We start from the raw sequence: 26,078 nt of genomic DNA on the forward strand, positions 1-26,078 counted from the left end.
CTTTTTTTCTAATAGCAGATAAAATCTTCAACTGCCATTAGCTCTGTCTGCTGCTGTGCTTTGCATTTGAAGGACAAACCTAATAAAAATGTGGGTTCTAAACAGGCAAGATAAACAAAAGGGTAAAGGGGGAGGGAAGGATGAACTGACTTCTAACTGGGCTTAGCATGGGGTAGTGTCAGAATCCATCTTTGTGGAAGAAGAGGAGAATCAGCATCGCAGGAGATTAGTTCACACTGTGCACAGATCACTGTATTTTTTTTAAGGCGAAGGAACCATTATGACAAAATGCACAGAAAGCAGTTATGAAATCAAAACAATTCACATTGCAGCTACATGAATGGGCAGAAATTAAACCCTTGTAAGTTGTTGATCCTGAATTTATCATCTGAACTTAGTGAACTCATGCTACATTTGATCTGCTTTCGTCTCCATCTGTTTGTTCTACAGTGTTACTGAAAAGAGAGACTACGTTATCAAATATAGCTGAAATTATAAAATTATGTGTTAAGTAAAACTTGAAGGTGTAATCTAAGGGAATAGAAAAACATGTCACATTTTTCACATAATGATGTATCTTTATCGATTCATTTTTTTTTCTCCTGAATATATGTGAAGAATATTTGACAGCTAATGTATTTGATTATTTTTTCTTCTGCTTGTTAGTTATTTTACTTATAATTGTTAGACTTTTGATTATGAGGGGATATTATTTTCCCCTTCTGTTTAATTTGATCAGAGATAAGAATGGAAATCCATGAATGAAATGCTTGGAGTGTATTCAGCCTGTAGAAATGGCATGTGCGTATGTGCCAGACCAACTGAAAAGATTCCTACATTCAGCAGTGCCTTCAGGATGTAGTCTTCATGGTGCTACCATATCCTTTGCTTCCAAACACATAAGAGGAAAGAAATACCTAAATCAGCAAGTTAAAACACAGGACTAAAGTTATTCTCCCTGCCACACAGAAGCCCAGAAAATCTTTATGATTCCCATGGAAACACTGACTGCTGTGCAATGTGTTCTGCCTCTGCAAAGTTACAGGGCTTTTCAGCACTCAGTCTAGTGCTGGTCAAAGTGACATTATACTGCGTGAATACAGTAGGTGTATGATTTTAGCATCTCTGCCATGCCTAAGTAGGTATTATTTCTCTATGAATTAGTGCAATTTGATTACATTGATGAGCGCTAATTTAAGAAATTAGCATTTCCTTAGTTTCAAGAGAATAATTTGAGATCAGAACATGACCCATCTTTACAGTGTAAGGGGAGTAAAGCAGCAAAAAGGATTTTCTGGCACTCTCTAGTTGAAATATTGGTGGCAGAGGCCCTTTTGGGGCCTGATTTTCTCACCTAGTCAGAGTTTACAAAAGTCTAAATGACAGCCATTGTTTTCCTCCAATTCTTGTAGCTTGAGAGTTGTTTATTGCTTCTGTAAATCCTGGGAAAATGTCTCACTTTTTTTTACCTCTGACCAAAAAAGCAAGCTGCCAGTGTCAGGTGTTCTGCTGTTGAAAGGGGAATAGACAGACTTGTTTCTGGTTTTACTCACTCTTCTTAGATTAGGTAAAGTTTTTGGAATTTTCTTTAAAATTGGCTTTGTTTTAAATGAGAAGAGCCCCAGGCCTTCAATAAGAGAAAACGTAGAATATGTTGAACATTAAGTAAAAAAACAAAACCAAAAAAAAACCCAGTAGACCCAAAATAAATGTTGCGATTTTTGCTGCTGAGTGCTCCTTGTCTTGCTTTTGCTGATGTGAATGCCCTTGAAGATTCTGTACTTTATTTGTAACAGATGCATTATGCAGATTGCTCAAGGAACAGCTATGGCAGGAAGAATATGGGGGAATATACAGTACTGTCAGATAAAGGTCCTAATAATCTGTATAATTTTTATTTTTTTTAGGATGTCCCCTGAGTTTGATACAAAGAGATTTTTGGTTTTCAGTGTCTGGACTAATGAACATAGAATAGAATAGTAGCAGAACAAAGCAGATATCTTGTTTCCTGTCACCAGTTAAATTTTTTCTGTCCAAGCTACAGCATTTGCTCCATGTAATCCTTCATGGATCAAACTGCAGTGATAGAAATTGCAATATTCTACTAGAAAAAAGTGAACTTTGTATGTTCTTCTTATTTTTTCCTACAGTTGTATAGACTTGTGTGCAGCATATTTATTTCTGTTCCTTGTCTGGGCTTTTCAAATTTGTTACAGCAAAGAAGTTAGAAAGGCAGTAAGGCTGTTTTCAAGAAGGTCTTTCAAGAATTCTAGCTAATGTGTCTTAGATAGAAGTACCTCATTCAGTACCCTTGAATGGGCAACAGTGCAGGCCAAGAGTAAAAAAAAAAAAGGAAGTTGCCATGAAAATAGTTTTAACTGTCAAATGTAGGCTCTGATAGCTTGGTATTGTCACTAGAAAACTCTCTTCCTTATATCTAAGATCTAGTGGTCATTAAAACTGCATCATGAACAGCTGCTTTGTATGGAAACCTCAGCTTTATATTAGCTTTTCAGTTATTGAAGCTTTACTTCCATGAGAAAGAAAAAATAAAATGTGAGCTTTGCTGCACAAAAATTTCTATTTCCTTGACACCAGAACATTCTTTGGAGTCTTGTGTTAAAGCAGAGTTGTGGAGCTTAGCTGGTAATGTGGGCCATGACTTGAAGAAATGCTACAAAGACCCACTCAGTGTGTTTTTATCTCTTATTAGGAAAATTGCTGCTTATGATGAAGAAATTCAACATCTCTATGAGGAAATGGAACAGCAAATCAAAAACGAGAAAGAGCAGTTTCTCTTGAAAGTGAGTGTCTGTGTTATAGTGGCTATGGATTCTGCTCCCCCTTTCAGTGGTTTTAAACTCATTCTGGGTGTGAAATTAAAGCCCACAAAATGTGTTTCACAACAGAGGAAGAAAATCTTCTTTTACCTCACAGCTACTTTTATGCTGTAGTTTCAAACTTTTAGTCCCTGCAGCTTCTATCTAAGTGACTTGTTGGATGAAGGAGCTGTGATGTCCTGTACTCAGTGGCTGGCATACAGCGCTGCTGGCATTATTTTGAAAGTCAGTTAAACTACAAACATTGTATTATTGGTGCTACTTCAGGTCCAGCTTCTGGTCACAATCAGGAAAAAACACTCTGTGAGGCTGTTCAGAGCAGCACCAATCCTGTTGACTTCTGCAGTCTTTACTTTTTGGGAGGGGATAACAACAAGAGATGAATCGAGTAATGGCAATTTGTGGAACAACCACAGGTTATTTGCAAAATAAACATGGGGCAGAATCTTTTGTCACTGCCATGTTGCTTCCAGAGCACCTGAAGATGAATTCCCTTTTCTTGGGAAGTCATCCTTAAATTTTCTCTGCTGTGTCCATAGTCTTGTCTTTGGATTTTTCTGTCCTGCTTTTTCTTGTAAAACAAGGAAACTAACAAGAACTTCCAGCATGCTCCAGGAAAGAGTCATCTTAGAATCATGTAGATGGGAAGGCGACGCCTTACTTCCTAACTAGATCAGGATGCTCAGGAACTTGGCCAACTGAGTTTTGAGTATTGAAATATTGGAGGTTCCACAGCTGCTCTGGGTGGCCTGGGGCAGTCAGTCATGAGCTACTGGCTCATCCCTTTTTGTTGTCTTGGCATGAGTCATGTAAGTGAAACAAATACAGGGTTTCAGCAATATGTGATAGAAATAGTTGCCAAAATAGTGGCTATTGCATCCATTCTCAATCAAGTATATATAAATATATCTAGACAATATAATCAAATATATCTAAAGCTTCCTTTTGTGATGTAAATATATCAAGTATTTTTTGTTTCCTGCCAGCCAAAATATGAGAAAAAGAAAAAGGGAAAAAAAAAGTGCCTTTTTCAGCTGTCTAAGGAATCATTCTTTTCACTTGCCTTCCAGGGTAGTGAACCTGACTCAAATTTTCAAGTTTTTTTCCATTACAAGCTGAGAGCAGTTTTTAGTGGTGGATGAGATGAAACCTTTAAATAAAGTTTGTATGTTGGCTGAAGGATAAAAAGTATTTGCAACTTTGCCTAGCAGAAGTTTTGTGGAAAAAATAGTTTATGTGCTCTTAATAGTCCACAACTGAAGTGTTACTGAAAACCCCCAAACAAAAAATACTTTTCCATAAGCAGTGATTGTTGGATCTCCTAATGAGTTGTATATTTGAGGTTAAGCCATTTCTTTCAGGCTTTTCATGAAAGCTTCCCACTCAAGCTATTTACAGTTTAGTCAGCAGTCACACTAAGGGCTGCCAGACACTCATGAAGTATTGTTTCTTTGCATGACTAATTTGAGATCTGGGGAGATCTGACTGTTAAATTCTTTCTCTAATGCAAAGTCTTACAAAGACTTTACAGCCTGGAGAGATGCATTGATGCCATATAAAAGGGAAATTATTGTGGCTTGAATGAAGAGCAGCTCTTGGAGAATACATTTAAAGAAATTGGTAAGATGCAAATAAGTACAAAGTGTAGCTATTTACAATACTTAATACCCTGCTGAGTGAATGTTACACAAAACAGGGGCAGTAAGTCTTTTTTTCACTTGTATACATATTCTTCCCCAGAAAGACCCAGTTATCATGTATTTGACTAACCCATTACATGTACTGCTTAAGGGAAAACACTTGTAAGAACCACTACTGTCTTGAGGGAGTTTTAATTTTTGTTTAGAGGCATTTTCCTGGGGACCTTAGAGAGTAGGAGCCTGGTTTTGGAGAAACAGGACAGATTCTCAGCTGATACAAACTACTGGAACCTGATTTTACTCAGGAGAGGGCTGACAATTTTTCTCAGTTGAGGAGTGTCAGAAGGAGTAATCCAAATGAGACTGGAAGTTCCCAGTGACTGCAGGATACTTAGCTAGTGGACAGGTTAATATAATTGCTAAGTGAAAGGCAGAGCTTGAAGCCCCAGTTGCTTTTTTATACCAGTGGAACATCTGTGAAAAGTTGTTAGTTAAGGATTTGAAGCGTGGCAGTTTTTGTTTCTTTCACATCAACCTGAGTTGCTTCAGCTGGAAATAAGAAGATACGTTCTGGCTCATTGATTTAAACTGGATAATCTCCTCAGCCTCCTGCCTGAGATGTCTGCCTCCACTTTCTAGACTTGATACCTACTTGTGTGCAATCAGCACATTCTGTAACAATGACAGTTGTGGAAACTGCTGGACTATAGCAGTTTAGAGATTCACAAGTGATACCATCCCTAACCTGAGTACTACCCGTGTATTGTTATATTCACTGTGGAAAGCTTCATCCTTGACTTGTTAATTCTCCTCCTGTAATGCAATTGTGCTGGTCTATTAATCCATTTCTTGAAATTTTGCAGGACACAGAGCGGTTTCAGTCCCACAGTCAAGAGCTGGAGTGCAAGCTTCTGTCAAAAGAACAAGAACTGGAACAGTTGGTTCAAAAGCAGAAAAGGGTACTAACTGATATCCTTCAGAGTTAAAAAATAGATAGCTCTTATTTGCTGATAGGATTTTCTTTAGGTACTATTTTAGGTCCCAAAGCTGCAAGTTGGTGTGATGTGGTTCTGCCAAATTGTGACCCTCTGTTGTTTTTGTGTCATGTGCTTAGAAAAAATGTTAACCTCTATTTCTAAAATAATTTCCTTTTATGTGGTAAAATGGAAAATAAATTAATGCTTTGGATAGTCTCCCCAGGTACTAGGTTAATTTTTATGAAAATGTAGCATAATTCCACTGCCTTCAGTGTTCTAGGAGCCGGTTTAACACACAGACAGCTTAAGAGCAGAGAACAATGATTTGGCTCTTCTAGTGCACACCTCTGCTCAAAGCCTGTACCAGCTACTCATTTACTTGTTTTGGACTGATTCAGCACTATGAACTTGAAATACTCCCTTCTGAACAACTTGCTCCTGATATATCTCTGTGATAACAGTTTTATAGTAGTGCATGTTTCCCTTGAATTGGTAACAGCTTGTCAAGTTCCCATATTAAAACCTGATGTGTTTTACTTCTAAAATGCATGGCCTGCTTGAGGCAGCAGAGAACTTGCGGTAAAGTGGCTCCAAGGTCATTGCAGGAAAGACTAGCAATAGGAAAAGGAGGTAACACTGGGATTTAAAGGGCTGAAATGGAATGCTGTAAACGCAATTCCCTCTGTAGAATATGAATATGTGGACAAAAAGAAGAAAGTTTTTCACAATGAGAACCATTAGCCATTGCAATAAGCTTCTTGGGGAAGCGGTGGATGCCCTAACATTGGGCACTAAAGATTTAGCTGGGTCAACTTGCTAAACTGTGTTTTTGCCAAAAAAGGTTGGAACAGATGAACATTGAGTTGCCCTTCCAACCTGGTACTCTGTGGTTCTGTGAAGTTTAGCTGATAAGGATATAAGACTGAGCTAAAAGTCTGTTCCATAGTCGAAATCAACTGTCTGATGTTAATCACCCTTGTCCAGTAACACTGTGAATAAGAATATATGTGGCTTTATGCAGGCTCTTTACCACATTGCAGCACTATAGTGGAATAATCTTTACTTTGAAGATATCCGTTGAGGCACACAGATCAGGCATTTTTAGTCTGAAACTAAATGCAAAAGGATAAGAAATTCCTTATTCTAATTTTGTAAGGATTATATTTAATATTTTCCTTGGTTTTTGCTTTAAAGCTCTGTTTAAAACTTGGTTGTCAACCAGTAATTCTGTAAAAACTCTTCTTGTGTTTTTTTCAAGTGTGTGTTTTCTAAATTTGGTATAAAACCCACAGAAGCTATTCAAAGGCTTTCACTCAATTTTAAGCCTGGTATAATCAATCAATATAGACAACAATACTAGGAAGTCTTATCTTATGATTTTTGCCTACATTGCCATTGTCGACTATTGCCTATCTTGGAGAACATAAAACAATGTCTGTGCTATTTTTATTAGCATTATTTTTTAATCTGATTTTATGTTTTCCATTTCTATTTCTATTCACTACATTGCTTATTATTAATAGTATTACTGTGGTGTTTTTTGTTATTGTTCTGTTGGTTTTTGGGGTTTTTTTTCTTGTTTGATTGGGTTTTTTTGTTTGTTTTTTTTAAATTTCTATTGTTTTTCATTTCCCCTCTCCATTATGAATTTGCATGAATCACAACAAGGGTGCTTTTGAAAGACAAGATCTTCAAATACTGTAAAGATTAAACTATCCCATTTTGGTTTTATGGAAAGGAAACAGTGTTGGATGTATAGAATTCACAATTTCTAATGATGAGATGAGTGACATAATTTCATTCAGATGATTGATACAACTGAAACTATTGTTATTCAACCAGCTGATTGGCCCATTGTTAATCTGATATGCAGTATTTGATGGTTATTTTTTTCTGGTATACCAACCTAGACTATTTATTTGAGTGCTTTACTCAGTGTAGTTAGAAGCACTGTTCTCTGCATATATTTTTCTGATTTCTAATGATCTTCTCTGAAAGCAAGTCTTGTCTTTAGTCAGATCTGTTTCTGTAATACTATGTCCCCCACTCATTTTCTGTTATTGCTTTTCATTCACTGAGATACCCATGTGTGGTGTCTAATCTTTGCCTTAACCAGAGATCTCTTTTACTTTTTCCTCCTCCTCTGGCATGGAAATATACTTTGATAATTAAATCTCTTCTTGCAGACAGTAAAGGTAGTTTGATTTAATTAGGACTTCTATGCTTGGTTGTATGAGAGAACCTCTTGGGAGCAACACAAATGCTTTTTTCCAAACTTTGTTAATAAATTTATTTTTTTTTAATGTTTAAATTTAGAATGCAATGTAATTATTTCTGTGTTGGAAATCATTAACAAAAATGTAAAAGAGAGCTTTCAAACCAGAAGAGCTCAGCATTGTTTCCTCTGACATAGCCAGAGGGATTCTCCCTTATGAAGGTTCTCTGGCTGGCATTGTTCCTCAAGGGATGTAAGTTGGAACATCTCAGGAGGAGGCACTGGGGGCAGAGGATATCCAGCATAACCTCTAGGGCACAGGCTCCTATGCAAGGGGAAGAAAGAAGGTGTGGACCAGGTGAAATGCAGGGGAGTTACTGGACTTCTCACATAAAATGCTAGGCTCTGTGCCGATGACAGCCACTGAAGAGCATGATCCTGGAACAGGAATGAGATGCATGAAAATTCCTCAAGTAGGACTCAAGTGCTTATAACTGCCTTATGGCACTGTATAAATGTTTCATCTTTCACATGCTACTGATATAAATAGGGAGAAAAAAATGTAAAAGCTACAGAAAGGATGCTGAACTAATAATAAGGGATTGCATGGGGAGTGCTCAATGTGTGTGTCTTTCAGGGACACTAATAAATGTCTTCAGCAACAGCTCATTTGCATTGGATAATCCCAGTTCTTTATTCAACTTAAACTTGGTTTTCCTCTCATCTTTGTCAAACAAAGAGAATATGCACCATCAACTACCATGTCTGTGCTTGACCTGTGGAAATTGATTAATTCTCTCTGCTATTCAAATTCTCTTAGACGTGTTTATGGGCCATGAGTCTTTTCCCCATCAGTTTCCATCTACCAGATGAACATAGGAGCCAATTTGCCACTCCAATAAGCAGCTAGAAGCTATAGGATCTATGTCATTCTATTACCAGCTGAGCACTCACCTAATGAGTTATTTCTCTGTATTGGGACTTGCTTAGATGAATGTTTTAAAGGTAGTGTTTGGCATTTCTCAAAGGATTGTATGGGTACAGTGGAAAAAGGGAGCCTTGTATTGATGTGAAACAATCCTTTCTCCTCTTGTTGTGTTCTGGGTTTAAGATGTTATATTATCATTTTTCTGACAAGCTTGAGCACCAGGATTTATAGCAAGTATTTCTAGCATCAGTATAGATGATTCTGGGAGCTGATGTTGGCTACCATTGCAGTTACATTTCCAGAACAGTCTCTGTGTAAGATTTCAGATGGTCATACTGTTCTCAAAGTGGGGTTTCTCTCTGCAGTTTGTTGCTCCTAAGATTTTTAAAAGTTCATCTTTGTGTGGTCACTTTTTGCTTCTCCCAAAGCCAGTCCTCTGGATGAGTCTTGTCTTAAATACCTGAAGCAGCTGGTCTTTTACTTAGAATGGATAACTTCATTCTGTTGAGGAGTGGAGGCAATATTCAGGAACTGATGTAATCTATCCATGTAAACCATTCTTGCTCAGCAGTAATCTGATGCCCAGCCACTGTTCCATGTGAAATGTGAGCCTGCTGAGGCTACAATTCAGCAAATACATTAAGCTGCTGCTGCTGCTACTGCTAAGTGCTCCCACTCTACATTTGTTCCTGACTTCTCACAGTCCAGGCTAGAAAGTATTTTCTGCTTTTGTTTTTAATCTGGGCCTTGTTCAAAACCAAGACTACAACAACAGCAGTGTTCTAGGGTAGGAACTGACTGGAAGAGCTGGGTGAGGACAGATTTTGGTTGGATGAGCTCTGCTTATTGGGATGGGCAAAATGGAAATTTTAATATTGTTATGTCTCAGATCCGAAAGATTGAAATGGTATCATTGTAATGCTCCCATTACGTTTTACATCCCTTAAAATGAATACAGAAAAAAAAACCCCAAAAACAAATAAAACTTTTATGTCCTAAGGTCAGCAATGCCTTCCCTAATACAAAGTTTTGCTCCATTTAAATTTGCTCAGTTATCCAGGGAGAAGCAGGCAGAACTTCTTTATGTACCAGAAACCACTATCATCCTTGTTACTTGTTTTACAGGGAAGTTATATTTTTCCTTTGATGTACATTGGAGAGGGAATATAAAACTGAATTAAAAGGCTCTAATTCACACTTCTTGGCAGATCTGTCTGAGGTGGCAAAAAGGTCACTGCTTGTTCATATTGCTTGGGGTAGGAAAGTTTATCAGCTATCAGACTTAAATCTAACAGTTTTTAGGTAGAATTCTGAATCACTCTGTGTAGGCCTGATCCTTGTGGAAAATGGTCTAAAATAGCAGTTGTGAATATCAGCTTAATGCTGCTAATCTGCTCCGTAGCACCTTTTTTTTATGGTTTGTACTGGTGTGTTTTTGAACTGGATAAAATTCAGTCATAGAATGGAATGGCTTTGTTTTTGTGTAACATAATTATGTCTGTACAAAGAGCAGTGCAAGAGCACCATGGTGTTTTATTCATTTTTTGGCTTTGGTAGAAATAGCTCCCTGCTCAGCTAACCTCTAAGACCCAAATTGAAAGCCTTAAAACCAAGATGCCTCAGTCAGTTGTAATGCTTTCTGTTCTCTTTTCTTTCACCCCAGTTAGAGCATCAGTGTACACAGCTCCTCAGTGGCAAAGAAGAAACCAAAGTAGAGAACACCAAGCTGAAGCTGACTAACCAGGAGCTGCTGAGAGACCTGGAGAGAACATCCCATGAACTAAGCCTGGCTCAACAACAGCTACAGGTGCTTCAGGAGGAGGCATCAAGGCTCCACGACGAGAAGGAAATGTAAGTGTACAGCTGCAGCAGTTCTAGTCCAGTTGATTGGTGTGGCAGTGAGCCTCCTCAGGGTACCCAGTGCTGTGATTTAAACTTCTGTCATAAGCAGAAACAACCTGCAAGGCTGAGTGCAGTTCTAGCTGCTTTCCCCCATGTAATTCAGCATGTTTTCTGTGGCATATCTGGCTTTTATGGAATATTTTTCTACATGTTCAAAATATCAGTGTTCTCTCCACTGCCATTGGTTAAGGTATTTGGAATTAAAAATCCGTGGAGTGTCTTAGTTTAGAAATACCAGTGGAATGCCTTACAGTTGAGGCACATGATACTTCATCCTCCTTGAAGATGAGTCTATCTGAAACTTGCTTCTCAGAATGCACTCTGACTGTGAGATACCTAGGATCTTCTTTTTTCCTTTATCAAAAGTAAGCCTGGTAAGGCCCCAAGATGAAACTTAGCTTATCCCAATTCCCACAAGGCCTTATGGCAATTCAGAACCATAATTTTGGGGTTTCCAATGTTAAAATGTTGAAGTTTTCATATTCTGACTCTGAATTACCAAAAAAAAAAAGGATAAATATTTATGGTTCATATTCTGAGGGATAAAAATTACCTGTGACAGATCAAGCTACCTGTCTTGCTCCAGTCTTCTGCACAAAGCAGAAGAATCACTACCCTGAAGCTGTAATTGGCAGAGATGTTCACTGAAGTCCATTTTAAATAAAATGCTCAGGGATCTGTAGAAGCCTCTCATTGCCAGCGGAGAGCACATGAATGACAGATGGACCTAGCCATTGCAGCAATGGATTATATAATTCAGAGCTGTTGCTGTCTGGCATATTTCAGGATTGAACATTAGTTCAAATGGAACATTCTTTTTCTCTTAAGCTTCATGCCTGCTAACCAAGCTCTACTTGGTTATTACTTCTTTAATTTCTCGAGGGTATAAATAATGAACTTTGTTGATAAGTTAGTGTTAAAGAATGGCCACCATGATCTACAATTTTTAGGTTTGCATGTTTGATGTGTTTTGGAAGTAGACAGTAGAAATACTCTTCCTCAAGGTGGTTTGTTTCCTCTTTGAGGCCTCTCTTTTCAGATCCAGAGCAAAGACTATGGAATGATCTGATTTAAAAGCTACAAAGGAAATCTGCCCAGTGGTCAGACTGCTGAATAATACTACTGCACTTACAAAGCACTTTGGATTCAATAGTGGTTTATGGAATTAGAGCTCAGCCCTACTCAACTGCACCTGCAGTGTTGCTTTAAACATCTGTATCAGTCTGGTAAGACCTGAGCTGTTGAAGCAGGTGTTATGCTCAGACAGTGCACAGGAAGAATGAAACTTGGGTTTCACTGAAAGGCAAAAAAACCCATTTAAGGCCAGACACCAAATCGTGTTAAATCAAAGTAAATGGTGTTAAAATGGCTGTATAAGTGTCAGGAATTGGAAAAAAATTGTAGGCATTGTAGATGTGTGAGCCTGACATATGGTTGCTGCAGCAGGATAAGCTCTAATTTTGGATAAAATGTCACCTGTTTTTTAGTGGCCAGAGTGAGAAGTATTTCAGAAGTGTATCTTTTCTGAATGTTCCAAGTGCCATTATCAACATATATTAAGCTCTCTGGATGAAGAAATTAAAAAGCAATATTTTTTGAAAAAAGAACCTCTACTCCTTCCTCTGCTGACTTGTACTGCTGTGCTACTGTGGGCCTTATACTGAATAAACTTTATTAAAATATTAACTGTTCATGCAGAATAGAATCTAAAGGTTTGAAGAAGCTGGGGTCTCAAATGTAGATACCCTTAAGGGAAGCATTTTAGCAGTGTTCTTACCATCGTTAGAACAATTTTACAATTTTTTTCTCTTTTGCAGGGAGGTGTACCGGGTGACAGAAGCCTTACAGAGAGAGAAGTCAGGACTTTTGAAGCAGCTGGATTTTTTAAGGTAATGTAGATCTTCCATTCAAAAACTTCTTATATAATTCTAAAGAGGTCCATTATAGGATGAAATTATGTTGGGACATGTAGTGAGTGTAGGTGTTGAGGTGTTGACAGGAGTGTCACAGGGGCAGCCTCTGTGGCAGAGAGAAGCTGGGGCTAGCCTTTAATCCTGGACACAGCACAGAACACAGTGGAGCCCCACAGCCCCAGTGGGCCTCAGGGAAAGCCTCAGTAAGAAAGGGTGGAAAACAGGGCAGCAGCTAGCTGGGAGAGAAGAGAGAAAAGAGAAAAACAGTGTATCAGAAAGCCCTTCAGACACCAAGGTCAGTGAAGGAAGGGTAGAAGGTGCTCCAGGCACTGCTGGAGCAGAGTCCCTTGTAGCCTTTACAGAGTCCGCACAAGAGCCAACTCCTGGCAGGAGCTTGGTCCATGGAGAGGAGCCCATGGAGGGGCAGGTTTTCTGGCTGGAATTGTGGTCCATGGGGGACCTACACTGGAGCAGTCCATTCCTGAGAGACTATTCCTGTGGAAATAATCTGTGCTGGATTTTGTGAAGGACTGTAACCTGTGTGAGGGAACTCACACTGGAGCAAGAAAACTGTGTGAGGAGGGAGGAGCTGCAGAGAGAAGCTGTTATGGACTGACCACCAACCCCACTATTCCCCATCCCCTTGTGCCACTCAGGATTGGTAAGGAGGTAGAAGAGCTGAGGGTATAGGAATGAAGTTGAGCCTGAGAGGAGGGGGAATTTTGGAGAAGGTGATTTTAGTTTTGTCTCTATTTCTCATCATCCTACAATGAGTCTGTTTCGTCTGTAGTGGGTAGCTGGTAAGTAACCTTCTTGTCTATATTTTGGCCCACAGGCTTTCCCATTTCCCACTTATCTTCCCTTGTGTTGAGGAAGGAGAGTGAGAGAGTGGCTGGGTGTATATCTGACAGCCAGTCAACGTCAGCTGCCACAGGCTAGTGACACAAAAATAGTAAAAATGGTTACAAAAGACTTTGGTATGCTCAGTTCTTACATAGTGTAGAGGGCAGCACACCTGAAAGATATGCTTCATTTTGGCAATTCAATATTGTAGGATAATCTCCTTTCCAAAAGTCAGATGTGGAACAGAACAGCATTGAACTAAGCTGATTCTGAGGCAGAAGCCTGGCTGCAGGAGCTTGCTGAAAGGCTCTGTTGCTTCTCAAGGGCTGGGAGCTGAGCCAAAATGAAGACCATTTCCCCAAAATATTTGTAAAATGATACCAAAATGTACTTAGCTATCATTCCTTTATTGATAGACTTCGAAGTTTGGAGCTGTGTTCAGACAACTGTAGCCCTCCTTTTAATGTGCAGCAGTGTTGGGTTTTGTTTGCTCAGTGGTCAGTCAGCATGGGCTGCAGGTTGCACCTGCCCCTAGGCCTTCATTGGCTGCATTTCCTTCTGGAGGCCTCATTTTAAAGTTGCCTAAAAATTTTACTTGAGGCTTGAGGAAAGGCTCTTATTTTGCAGTGTGCGTTTTCCCTAGGCCACTCTGTGATCTTGCCTGCTGCAAGTTTTGGGGACATAGACATCTGGCAACAGAGGTTGTTTCCATTCACCCTGGCTGCTCAGTCTCTCCTGCAACCAGGCCAGCAACAGATGGAGACAATAGATGATGTACAAAGCAGGTGTGCTGTCAGGTCTGATCAGAGCTTGCTGATTGCCTGGAGTGTCTGTTTCTTGACACTTTCATTGTTTCTGCACAAAGGATGGAAGACGGATGTTTTCCTAGGGTGACTTTTCCATGGCAGCCACAACTGCAGGCCTCAGAGGGCCATAGTTGGCCTTCCCAGCTGTCACCAGATGAACAAGAGATGGTGTTCATTGCACCCTCTCTACACTAAGAGGTCATGTTTACTGTGAAAATCATTAAACATTCTAACTTACAGTATGTGAAGGCGTATTGACCACAACTGATTTCTGTGTGTTAAGGCATTTGTTCAGATGAAATACAGAAAGAGATCCAGATCCCATCTGGCTTTAATCAGCATAGCCCTGCTGGAGAATCAATAGCTCAGACAAGGAACTGGCTGAGGTGAGATTATAAATAAAGGATGATGAAAGGTTTGCACTGCCAACTGTCCAGCCTGTCTGTTAGTGTGGAGTAGAAAAGTCAGCAGTTCTAAATATTTGGCTTCAGTGCTTCTTTTGTTTGTGTTGTCTTTGCAGAGAGAGGAACAAACATCTCAAGGATGAGCGTGACATATTTTTGCAGGTAACCAACTCTTATTTTCAAACCCAGTGTTGAGAAGACACATATGAGAACAGCTTCAAAAGAAGGGGAGCAGAAGGCTGTGCAGGAGATGGACTTTTGTGCCTCTTAAATCTTGTCCTATTCTTAATTCGTATTGTCTTTTTTTCTCACTTGTAAATTAAATTTTTTTTTTAATTCGCTGAACAATTTAAAGAGCTACGTGTTCGGAATTATAAAGTGGGAACTATCTGAAGAGAGATAAATGTATTTTAGAAGAAACTATGGATGCAATCATGAAAGGATGAAATAACCTAGAAATTGAATAATTAAATTGTTTTAATTTATTCAGTCAAGAGTGGGTAATATCCTGAAACATTTATACAACAGTACAAAACTGAGTACCTGGATCAGTACCTGAATACCTCTTTGGACTGGGGTAAGAGCAGATCCTATTAACTTTTTTAAGTAGCAGCAAATTACAGACTCGTAAGATGTTCTAGAAGCACCCTGGTGCAAGGAGACTAAGGCTGCTTAGTTTATATTTGCTTGTGTTCTTAGTCCTATGAGAAGCTGCTCGTGTAAAAAAATATCCATTTGCTTTTTTTTTTTCCCTGACATTGTGCTGTTTTATTTACAAAGCAGATGCATTTTTGCAGGATCTGGAGTTCCCTGTTCAGATTGTTTATCAGTTGGAATTCTGAAGCACTTACACCTCTAGGATTTTCTTCTACATTTTTTTCTTTCATTTGCATTGCATTATTTAAATATTCGGAATGGGGGTAGTTAACCATAATGAACATCAGAAGTAAATCGGTAAGAAGTATTCTGTATTTCTGCAGAAATGCAAAACAGCTGTTCCAAAAGCCAGCTGGAAGCAAAGATCAGGGTCTATCATTGGTAAATACATAGAAGGCAAGATGCTGCCTAACAGGTAGGAACTTTTTTTCATGTGTTTGAGTATGATGAGGCTTGTAGAAAGATGTGGAATACTTCCTTTCTGATGCTTTTGAACTTTTCAAAGTTTTTCACACTTACCTGTCATGATAAGATTACTGTGCTCATTAAGAAATTTGAAAACGAAGAGCCAAATTTTAACATAAAACAAATGTGCTGTCTGCAAAGGCAAGAGATTTCTCCACTGTGGATGGGTGCATGCTGGGAGACACAAAAACTTGCCCATGACTCCATGTTGATGTGGTACAATATTGAATCTCCACTTGCACTTTTTTTATCCATATTAAGCAAACCCATGTCCCTCCTATCCACTAAAGAGAGAATTAGATTGCACACAGGAAGGATCTCGCTTGGGGGGCTCTTTTATTCTTTCTGAATGGGAGTGGAAGGTGGTAAAGGAGAAAATCACAGTAGGGAAGTTTTCTTTAGCTCTTCTATGAGGTTAGAATTGATGTTAATCTAATGTTTTCCATTCTGGTTCAGGTTTCTCCTGTAAGTTATTAGCTTTCCATGATGCTTATAATTATCAATATATATACACATGGTGTGATGAGCTGACTTTTCAGCAGACACTAGAATGACTCTTCTCTGCCTGCTGTGACTAGTCAAAAACATGAGAGATTAAATTCAGTTATTCAGATTAAATTCAGAATAAAATAAAATTATACTTTTATGATGTACTTTCTTTTTTCCTTGTCTAGCCATTCATTTGAAGAAGATGATATTTTCAGTAACTCAAAGAGAAAGAATTCTGCTGGACTGAATGGAGTTCTCTCTGAAGAGCCTAATGCTGGAGTCACTGGAGGAATGCCTAAAACATCACATCTCCAAAGAATAATATCAATTGAAGAAGATCACCTACCCCATCTTCTTGACAGGCTGGTTGAAAAGCAGCTGAGCAGATGGACTGGAGAAGACGAAAATACTTTTGAGGCAGAAATGAATAACAAAGACAGAGAGCAAGCAGTGGAACACTCATCATCATCTTCTAGAGAGCAGCCTGTAGGGAAGGAAACACTGTCCAATGTAAGAGGACAAAGGAGACCTTACTTTGAGCAGTGTGAAGTTCTGGGCCCTATGATTTAAGGAGAATGTGAAGGTCCTTGGATGCATCCAGAGGAGGGCCACAAAGTTGGTGGGAGGTCTGGAAAGTGTGTCCTCTGAGGAGTGGCTGGGGGCTCTGGGTTTGTCCAGTTTGGAAAAACAGGCTGAGGGGCAACTCCCTTACTCTCTGCAGCTTCCTGAGGAGGGGAAGGGGACAGGGAGGTGCTGATCCCTTCTCCCGGAGATCCAGTGATAGGATGTGTGGGAATAGTTCAAAGCTGCCTCAGAGGAGGTGCAGACCTGACATTAGGAAGCATTTCTTTAGTGAGAGGGTGGTCAGACACAGGAATGGGCTTCCTAGGGAGGTGGTCCATGCCACAAATCTGTCAGTTTATAAGAGACTTTTTGATAATACTCTTTATAACATGCTTTAACTTTTGGTCAGCCCTAAAGTGATCAGGCAGTTGGACCAGGTCACTGTAGGTCCCATCCAACTGGAAGTCTTCTGTTCTCTTCTGTTCTATTCTCAAGGACCTTGGATGCCATGAAGTGGTGTCAAAGGTTAATGTGTTATTCCTAGTATATAAAATTATTTAGTTTTCTGTCTTTAAGTTGAAGTATAACAAATTAAGCCATTGCATGAAGTGGGGGACGAAAATGTACTGCAGACAAATGCTGAAGGTGTAAAGGGAAACAGCCTAAAGGACTGGTGACTGCAGACAATGTGTGCATAGATTTACATTTGAAGGACTGCTTAGGGAAAGTGAAGTTAAACCTTGTAATAGATGATGCAAGATCAGTGGAAGGTAGAAATTATCTTAAAAAAGAAGCAAGTATTTTTTTAAAAAAATTGGTTGTTTGGTTTTGGGTTATTTTTTTTTTTGGCCACAAGGTGATATTTCTCACATTCTGATATCTTTGAGTCAGCTTTTGTAGCTGTTACAATATCTGAGAAATAATGAGAGGAATATCATTGCTTTTTAATTATTTTTGAAAATACTTTTATTTAGCAAATTGAAATCCTATATTTTTTCAGCTATAGCTGGCATATGCATGTTAGGAATGAATTCACCATTCAGTAATAATCCTTAATGCAGTATGCTGGAAGGTACATTTCTTTGGAGTCTAAAGTTCTTTTTTGCATTGCCATTGCTTCAGAGCTAGCTGTGCTTGTTTTCTAATTTTAGAATCATTGTTAAGGATTACTCATTTTTAGATTCTTGAAGCACATATTAAAAAGATTAAAGTATAGGAAAAATTGGTTTGCTTGGTCATAATTATATAGTTCTTTTAGAAGAAGCAAGAATATCTTAAAAATTATGATAGAATTATGCCATGGTTACATAATAATTTCTAAGTGGTACTTTTAATAAAACATTAAGGGTACAGAAAAGAGCTTCATATTTTGAAATTCTTTAATTCAGTGCATGCTTTTTGCTTGCTGTGTGACTTATTTTGTATCACTGGACTTTAGGATGACAAAAGCCAGATAGCTCATCCTATCCAGATAGGACAAGCCTGTGTTGCCGGCCCTGTTCCAGCAGTCATGCCTCTTGAAAGCTCATCCTCTCATCTGGGTAGGAACTAGATCTTGTTTCTCATTATAACTAGTCTGTAATGGCTTTTGTGTGATATGGAATGTATGCATTCCATGATCTTATTGCTTACTGCATGGAACTCGGGCTCCTAGCTGCTGGCATTAAGCTTTCCTAATAACCATATATTCATAGTAGTTCAGTCCTGTATGATCTACTGCATCTTACAGGTGAGTAGGACCAATGCTGGCAGCAGTGCATGAGGCCAAGCAGCTGCTGTTTTATCTGGGAGCTGACAATCAGGTAGGGCATTTTTCTGAGTGGCTGTGAAGATGAAACTGCGGTTAACATTACCAGAAATGTCACTGAGAAAGCACCTGAAGGAACCCTAATGGGAATTAAAGCAAGATTTTCTGTCCAAAACTTCTGCATGAGATTCACTTCCTCTCCCCTCCGATCTTTCGATATGGAGTATTAACCACTATGTTTATGATCTCCCACAATATTGTTAAATGGTACAAAAGCTAGGCGTGTTACTTTACCTGGCTACTGTTTATATAAAGACTACTCAAAAGACACACCTTGGGAAGACTATTTCAGACTGCACTGTAAACTAAAATAAATTTTCATTCTACTGCTATTCCATTTTCCCATCAGCACTATGTTGAAGCAGACTATGGAGTACCTTATACCCCTGGCATAGTGTTCACATGCAGATTTATAACCACGTTTGATTATTAAGATTATTTTCATGACTGGACTTGATACGTCTCAGTGAAAAATGGCTTCTTATTGTGCTGGGAGTTGAGCTGAAGGCCTTCAGGGTCTTTGAGTCTTAGTGCTACTGGAGTGTGTGTGGCCACCAGGGACAAAGTATTTCAGGTCACGTATTCCATATATTTAGCTATGGTTCTCAGAATCACTGTGATAATACTGCCAAGCTGATGATTGTATGTTAGCTTGTTTTATTTCCCAGAGCACACAGACTAATAAGCTGGGAATGGTTTTCAGTGGGACTGAGAATGTGCTTTGTGTAAATGCATGCGTGCTGCTAGTAGTCTATAGCTGCAGTGGGGTTTAGAATTTTAATAGAAAAGGGAAATAAGAAAGTTCTCTATAATTGTGGCCCAGCTCATGAAAGAGATATGTGGTTTTTGTCCCCAAAATTTACAGTAGTGAATTAATTTTTTTTTCATGCAAAGGAAGACAGCAGCTCAAGCCTTCGTTGTCTGTGTTTTTTCCCCATCAAGAGAAAGTCTCTATTTCTGATTCTTTCTCTAAGACTTCTATATATTTGTAGAAAACATGTCCAAGTGTAGACTTCAATGTCTCATTCAAAGGACTGTCAGGCAGTGAATTCAGTTCTGACATCTTCATGAAGGAAGCAGTCTCATGGATCCTGTACACTGGCTCTTCCCTCCTTTCCCTCCTCTCCCTCCTCAAAACACACACTTTGGCAAACTAATGTCAGGGCCATCCATGATCTTGCTCCCCTTCTGCAGCATTCAAAACAAACTTTCTACCTCCCTGTGCCTTCATATTTACACAAAATAGAAGAGACCAGCAAGGGCACCCCCTGCAAACCAGCTGGTGCCAGAGTGCTTCCCTAAGCAACTCCTGATCAGCATACAAAAGAATGATGACCTACTTGATAGAGAATATAAATATTTTCTCCAGCATCCACTTAGCTTATCCTGCAGTAAATAGGACCTGGATAAGCAGAAGAAATTGTGGTTCCTTCTGCTTAAAAAGTGAAATGAGAGAAACATAGCCAAATGTTTACAGCCTGATTAACTGGTCTAATTCTCTCTCTCTTTCCTCCATGTTTCTGCCTGTAATGTTAAACAGATGTAGAAATGCAGTAATTGGATGGAAGTTCTTGGCTCTATGGTAGTAGCAGAGAGAAGAATCCGATGGCATAAGCCATTAAAAATGATGACTTTGCTTCTGTTATCTAGATGAAGATGTGCTGCTTTCTCTGTGTCACTGGTATAGGATGAAGCTACTGAGCAGAGCTCTGTGAAGTTTTATAGATTTTGATTTGTAGCCGTGAACATAAACTGTTTTATTTTGTCAGTTTAATGTAAAGGTTCATATTCAGTATACTTCCAGAGCTCAGTGCAAATCACTGCACTTCAGATGATCTGGAATGATGCATGGCAAACATCTGAAATGCTGAGTTATTTTAAGAAACAGAATATTGCTTCATGAGTAATGAAGAATATGATAGGATAAAATCTATTCTTTTCCCCATATCAGCCTTAAACTGGAGAGGCAACAGGATTTATAGAACAGTTGGAAGCTAATTTTTGCTCTTACTTGAAGGAGGAGAGAATAAACTCTGTCCCTGAGCGCTTATTCAAGATCATTTTTGTGGGCAATTCGAGTGTTGGAAAGACTTCATTTTTAAGAAGATTTTGTGAAGATCGTTTTTTTCCAGGCACAGCTGCTACTGTAGGTAAGTTTAACAATATAACTATTATTATTTTTGTTCTGACAGTACTTAACATTTTCTACTGAGATCAGGCCCTGTATTATAAAATGGAAACATACAGATGTTGTAAAAGTAGGACATGCAAAGTGAGTTCTCCTAAATTGGAAAGCACATAATTGATGGAGATGTTTCAGAGTAAGTTCTGTACTGAAATCCTGGCCAGCACTGAGATAAATCAGAAAATTTCTGGTGATTTCTGTGAAGCTAGAATTTCCTTGTAGATCTCACGGTTCTGAAACAGATATCCTGTCCTCTGGACTGTTCTGTACTAACAATTCCACTTTCATATCTCATTGCTATACCTCTAACTAATCTGATTTTGTTTTAGAGAGATAGTAGAGTATCTGAATCACCTATTTGAAGATTTAGCATTATACTAATAATGAAAAAAGTATGTCAGACCTGTGTTTCCAAAGCCAAAGTTTTCAAAGCCTACATTATTCTTACCTTGCCTGAAGGTGTAGACCAAGCTTTCAAAAGTCAGACACAAAATCAAGGTACAAAAACTCAGGTTATTGCAATGCAGCTGGGTTAAATTACCAGATTCCTTATGCTTAGCCTGCATTGAGGCTAAGCATAAGCATTGAGGCACTTATTCTGCAGCATATATGAAATAAAACTTACCTACTTCAAGATTAGCTTAGTAATGTCCTAGTTTTTCACCAACTGTGTCTTCATTAACTGGAAGGGGAGCTTAGACACCTGTCTGCAGTTGTTTGTTCATATATCCTATAGAACTAAAGGCTGTGTCCTGTCCATACTGCCCTGTAATTGGCTGATACACTTCTCTACACTTTGAGCTCTTACACTGTGTGTGCAATTTTCCACAGGAAAAACAATGAAAATAACTCAGAACTTTTTCCTCTTTTGGCTGGTCATCCAGGGTTCTTGCAAAGGAAATGGCAAGAAAGCATTTGTCATAGCTTTGATTTAGTGTTCACATCAATGGGTTTCACAGGTGAGGGCTATGGCTGGCAAGGTACAGACAATGGAAAAGTCAAGCGAACAATATGGAGAGGAGTGTTCTCAGTGAATTTCTACAGAATAGTTCAAATTTCTTCCCTTGAGGTACAGGCAGTATATACATCCTCCATACAGGTTTTTTAATTGCCTGTTGAAGGAATGCAGGCATAGATGCTTCTCCATTAATGCCACTTGTAAAAATCCCATTTTTGTGGAAAATGGCCCTAGAGATATTGTGCTGACCTACTGGGATCTCTTCTAACCTGTATTATTCAATGATTTTCAATGATATTCAGTGATTTTATGACACAGTTCAATGTGATACAAAAAAAAAAAATTCAAGTTGTCATTAGGAGGAGGTAGTGACTGATAAATGTTTATGACTCTAATTATTGTTATAAACATACAGAAAATAATTACATCTTCACAGGTTGGAAGAATAGGGAGATAATTAATTTAAAAGTTTAAATATTTAAAAGTTTAAATGAATTTTTATCTCTACTAACCTAAGTGAAGTGAGCTCATCTTCTATGTAATAAATAGGGAAAGAGGTTCTCCACATGTTTAGTCCACCTGTCTTCAGCATTTATCTTAGGTTCTACTGTTCCCTGTGCCATGCCTTGTGTTTTTTCACTAACTGAAGAAAGCTCTCATGTGGTTAGCTCAGACTAAACTAACACATTTCACACAACTGATGTTATACAGTGAATTCCAGGCTAAATGGCTTAGACTGCTGTGGACTTTCAAATGGACCATTGACTCACATTCTGTGATTTGAAAAGTGACTTATCTTGCATATTTTACAAAACTGAACTACTCTACTTCCATTCAGTATTTTATTGCTGGAGAACTTCAAGCAAATAAAAGCACTTGTCCTCTGATAGCTGGAGACTCTGGACGTAATTTTTAATGCAGTGTCTGTCTTTTTACTTTTCTGGAGTTGTTGCTGGATCCAGTTTTCAAAGATCAAACAGCTTGTAAAGAGACAGCTCACCTTGTGTTTGTGTTGCAGGTGTGGATTACAACGTGAGAACTGTCACAGTAGATCACACCCAGGTAGCGCTGCAGCTCTGGGACACAGCCGGCCAGGAACGGTGAGGAAGGTTCTCTTATGGTTCAGCCCTGGTAGTCAGCCCAGGTGTGGAGCTGCTCCCTCACTCCTTCATCTGCTGGGATGGAGGAGGGAATTGGAGGGGTGAAAGTGGCAAAACTCCTTGTTTAAAATAAAGACCGTATGATGAAATTTAACTCCATGCCTGTCAAAACCCGTATGCATTTTAAGGTCTCGCTTCATTGAATCATCTGTTTGACGATGTATTAAGTGCGGACCCAATCCTGCCAAGAAGCAGGAGGAACAAATATAGGAGCATTCCTAACAGAGCCAGTGGATTCACAGTTTAGCTCATTCCCTTGCAGCACTAATGTGCTGATTTGCTGCTATGTCCACTGCCAGTCTGTAAAAAAGATTCTTAATTAAGCTCTGAAAAGTTTAGTACCGCACTATTTCTTTAGGAGGAAGTCTGATTTTAAAATGCACCTAGAATTATTTCTATAGCAGAAAATACCTTAATAGATAAAAAAAAAGGTGTTTATTTTTTTACTAAAGCAATACCATTATAGTAGAACTCCAGGTTTTTGTAGGAGTTCAGTGGTAATTTCCTTCCCCATCTCCTCACCTATTGTGTAATTTTGTGTTACTAAAAGAAAGGATGATAATGATAATCCACATGAAGCTTGGAAAGAAGGTCTCCAAAAACCTAGCTAGCTTTAGAAGAGCACTTAGAGAAGGGAAATTTCTGCTCCAAGCTTAAAATTAAAGAGGTGAGAGTAAGTGAGATATGTAGCTAATTATCCAGCCTAACCCACAATCAGTTAAAGAAGGCAGGGGGAGCTTTTCCAAAAACTTTCTTTCAAAAAGTCCTTTTATTTTAATTTTTTTCTAAATAATTTATTTGCCTTTGCATGAAGGAATTACTATAAATTTTAACTTGTCAGATTGTTGCTTTTGTTGAAGAGAGCTTAACCAGATTCTTACTTGTAGGTACCGAAGCATTACCAAACAGTTTTTCAGAAAAGCTGATGGTGTCATTGTGATGTATGACATAACAGCAAAAGACACATTTACAGCTGTCAAGCAGTGGCTGATAAGCATTGAGGTAACTTGACATAACTTTAAATCTAAATCCTGGAGTCATTCTCTACCTTCTTCTGAACAAGGGCTGTTAACAGGGTAAAACAGAGAGCACCTTGTTTCTTGTGCTGTCACAAATATGTTTTTCTTGTGAGTATGGTCTGCACTGTTGCCAGTGAAGTTGTTTTTCATCTCTATTTCTGTGAAAAAAATATCATAGTTCCAGGGTTTTAAGGACTTTGAATGAGAGGTGGGAAAATCCCAGCATGAAGTGCTCTGATTTTTCATGAAGGGAGCTACACTGATGACCCCAACTGGATCACAGCTAGCACTGAGAGGTGTTTTGGATCAGTGATAGTGAGCTGGTGATCACTGATGATCACTAGCTCTTTGGTAAGTGTGTAGCTCATGGAAAATAGACTATATTGTGAACATAAGCCATAAACTTAGAACTTAACTACATAAACTTAACCTAACTGCATTAGCCCTGTGAAACTGCCTCATGGAAGACAGTTCAGTTTCCTGGGGATCATCCTTTCAACCACTTGAAAAGAAAATCGTAGTCCATGCTACTGAGTGACGTCTGTTAACAAAAAATTAAAACACATTAAGAGCGCAAGCAACAGAATTTGCTTGTGGCCAGAACAAAGAGTAAAAATAAAACTGGCAGCTGCCACAAAGAGCTGACTTGTAGCAAGAATGAAGTGTGACTTCCTGTTTGCGCACTGAAAAAGTAAGGGCAAAATCAATATGCAAAGGTCATTTAGTCTGATTTTATTGAGCATGTGCTCTAGTATAACACACTGTTTTCCAGAATAACCAAGAGGTGTCTTTGGAAGTTCAGATTAGGACTCAGTCATTTAAATGCCTCCAAACAGTCATAGCTATTCCAGATATGAGTAGCCTTACTGAAATACTATCAGCATGCATTTGGGAAGAACAGGGCCTTGATAATTATATGATCTTAATAAATCAGTGGCATGTTTTAATTCAGTATGGTAAAAGCTAGAGGAGCACTGCTGATTTTGATTCATAAAAATTGAATATTGTGGTCAAAACTTTTCCCCAAGCTGTAATAGTTCACTCTTCTAATTTTGTTTGCTAAGTTGGACATACTGCCAAATCCATTTACTGCTGTAGCATTCAGCCCACCTAATGAAAGCACTCACTGTGATAATTATAACCCTTTTCAGAATTAATTTTGATTTCTGTCTATTCTATGTATTTTTGGGAACCTATTCTGTGTATTTCTTCACTATTTCATGTAATTCATTTGGCATAATAGTACCCAGGTCTTGCCATTATTTTTCCTGGCCATGTAATTAGAAAAGCAATGGCTGTAAACACATAATATCTGAGCCTGTGTAGCATTCTCTCTCCCATTTTAATATAGAGTCTAATGAGCTTATGTACTGTTATTTAAAAAAGTCCCTAGTCAGTGTAATCTTAGCATTATGTCTTTTTCATATCTTTTATCTAACTTCAACTCCTGACATGTTTGTAAGCAAAGTGGCACATACCTGGTTTGTGTGAAGTCTTAAATGTCTTGTTATGGTGTGACATTTGTTAGCAGTTATCCTCTTCATCTGCCCTCTTTTGAATTCGACACTTCAGCTGATATTTCCTATTTATTCTGCAGGAGGCAACTGGGGAGAATGTGCCTGTTCTTTTGTTGGGTAACAAAACTGATAACGAAAAGGAGCGCGAGGTCCCGATGGGAATGGGAGACCATCTTGCAAAGGTACTGTGTTTAGGGAACTCCTTACAAGGTTTGAAGGTGAAGGTTTTAAAATGGAGTTTCCAATGTGCTTAAATTCATAGAAACACAGAGTAGTGTTAGTCAGACAGGTATCTTTAAGGATTAGGAACCCCATCACACTCTTCAATTCAGCTTTCGATGATGTAAGTGCTGATAATTATAGTACTTACAACACTGCCTAGATGAAGAGAACACCCTAAAATCAAACCAATCAAATAAAAAAAAAAAAACCTGAATCAAACCAAAAAGTGAGTGGAGAAGAAAAATATTTAAGAATTCACTCTTATTGTGTCTCCTCTCTCTCTCTCTTTGTTCTCTCTTTTTCTCTATTTTTTCCTTGCTGCTTCTTTTCTCTCTCTTTTTTTCCTCCCTTTTCTCTGTGAAAGAATTCTTAACACAGAGATAATTTGGGGACCTTTTCTCCCTCCTACGTCCTGTAAAACCACAGAAGACCATCTGTTACTCCTGTGGTAGGAGTAGAAAACATGTTTACTTTTAGTAACTTTCCATCAAGGAGATAAAATAAGTAGAGTTAGCAGTCTGCATCTACCAGAGCACTGGTGATCCATGGGCATAATTTAAGCATTCA

The 26,078-nt window shown here is 38.7% G+C and overlaps 1 protein-coding gene across 1 annotated transcript in view; it reads left to right on the forward strand.

The window, feature by feature from the left end:
• The window catches only part of CRACR2A (calcium release activated channel regulator 2A), a 52,672-nt gene that overhangs the window by 21,119 nt on the left and 5,475 nt on the right, over positions 1-26,078 (forward strand). The window contains exons 6-16 of the mRNA XM_005531031.3: positions 2,714-2,804; positions 5,344-5,439; positions 10,264-10,451; positions 12,320-12,391; positions 14,585-14,630; positions 15,449-15,540; positions 16,265-16,589; positions 20,468-20,600; positions 22,612-22,693; positions 23,641-23,755; positions 25,370-25,471. Coding sequence (XP_005531088.1) covers positions 2,714-2,804; positions 5,344-5,439; positions 10,264-10,451; positions 12,320-12,391; positions 14,585-14,630; positions 15,449-15,540; positions 16,265-16,589; positions 20,468-20,600; positions 22,612-22,693; positions 23,641-23,755; positions 25,370-25,471 — 1,342 coding nt within the window. The remainder of the gene's footprint in view (positions 1-2,713; positions 2,805-5,343; positions 5,440-10,263; positions 10,452-12,319; positions 12,392-14,584; positions 14,631-15,448; positions 15,541-16,264; positions 16,590-20,467; positions 20,601-22,611; positions 22,694-23,640; positions 23,756-25,369; positions 25,472-26,078) is intronic.

The sequence above is a fragment of the Pseudopodoces humilis genome, chromosome 2 (genome assembly GCF_049639895.1).
Source record: "Pseudopodoces humilis isolate 2021_Gansu_Grassland_sample_001 chromosome 2, ASM4963989v1, whole genome shotgun sequence".
In the NCBI taxonomy this organism is placed as follows: domain Eukaryota; kingdom Metazoa; phylum Chordata; class Aves; order Passeriformes; family Paridae; genus Pseudopodoces; species Pseudopodoces humilis.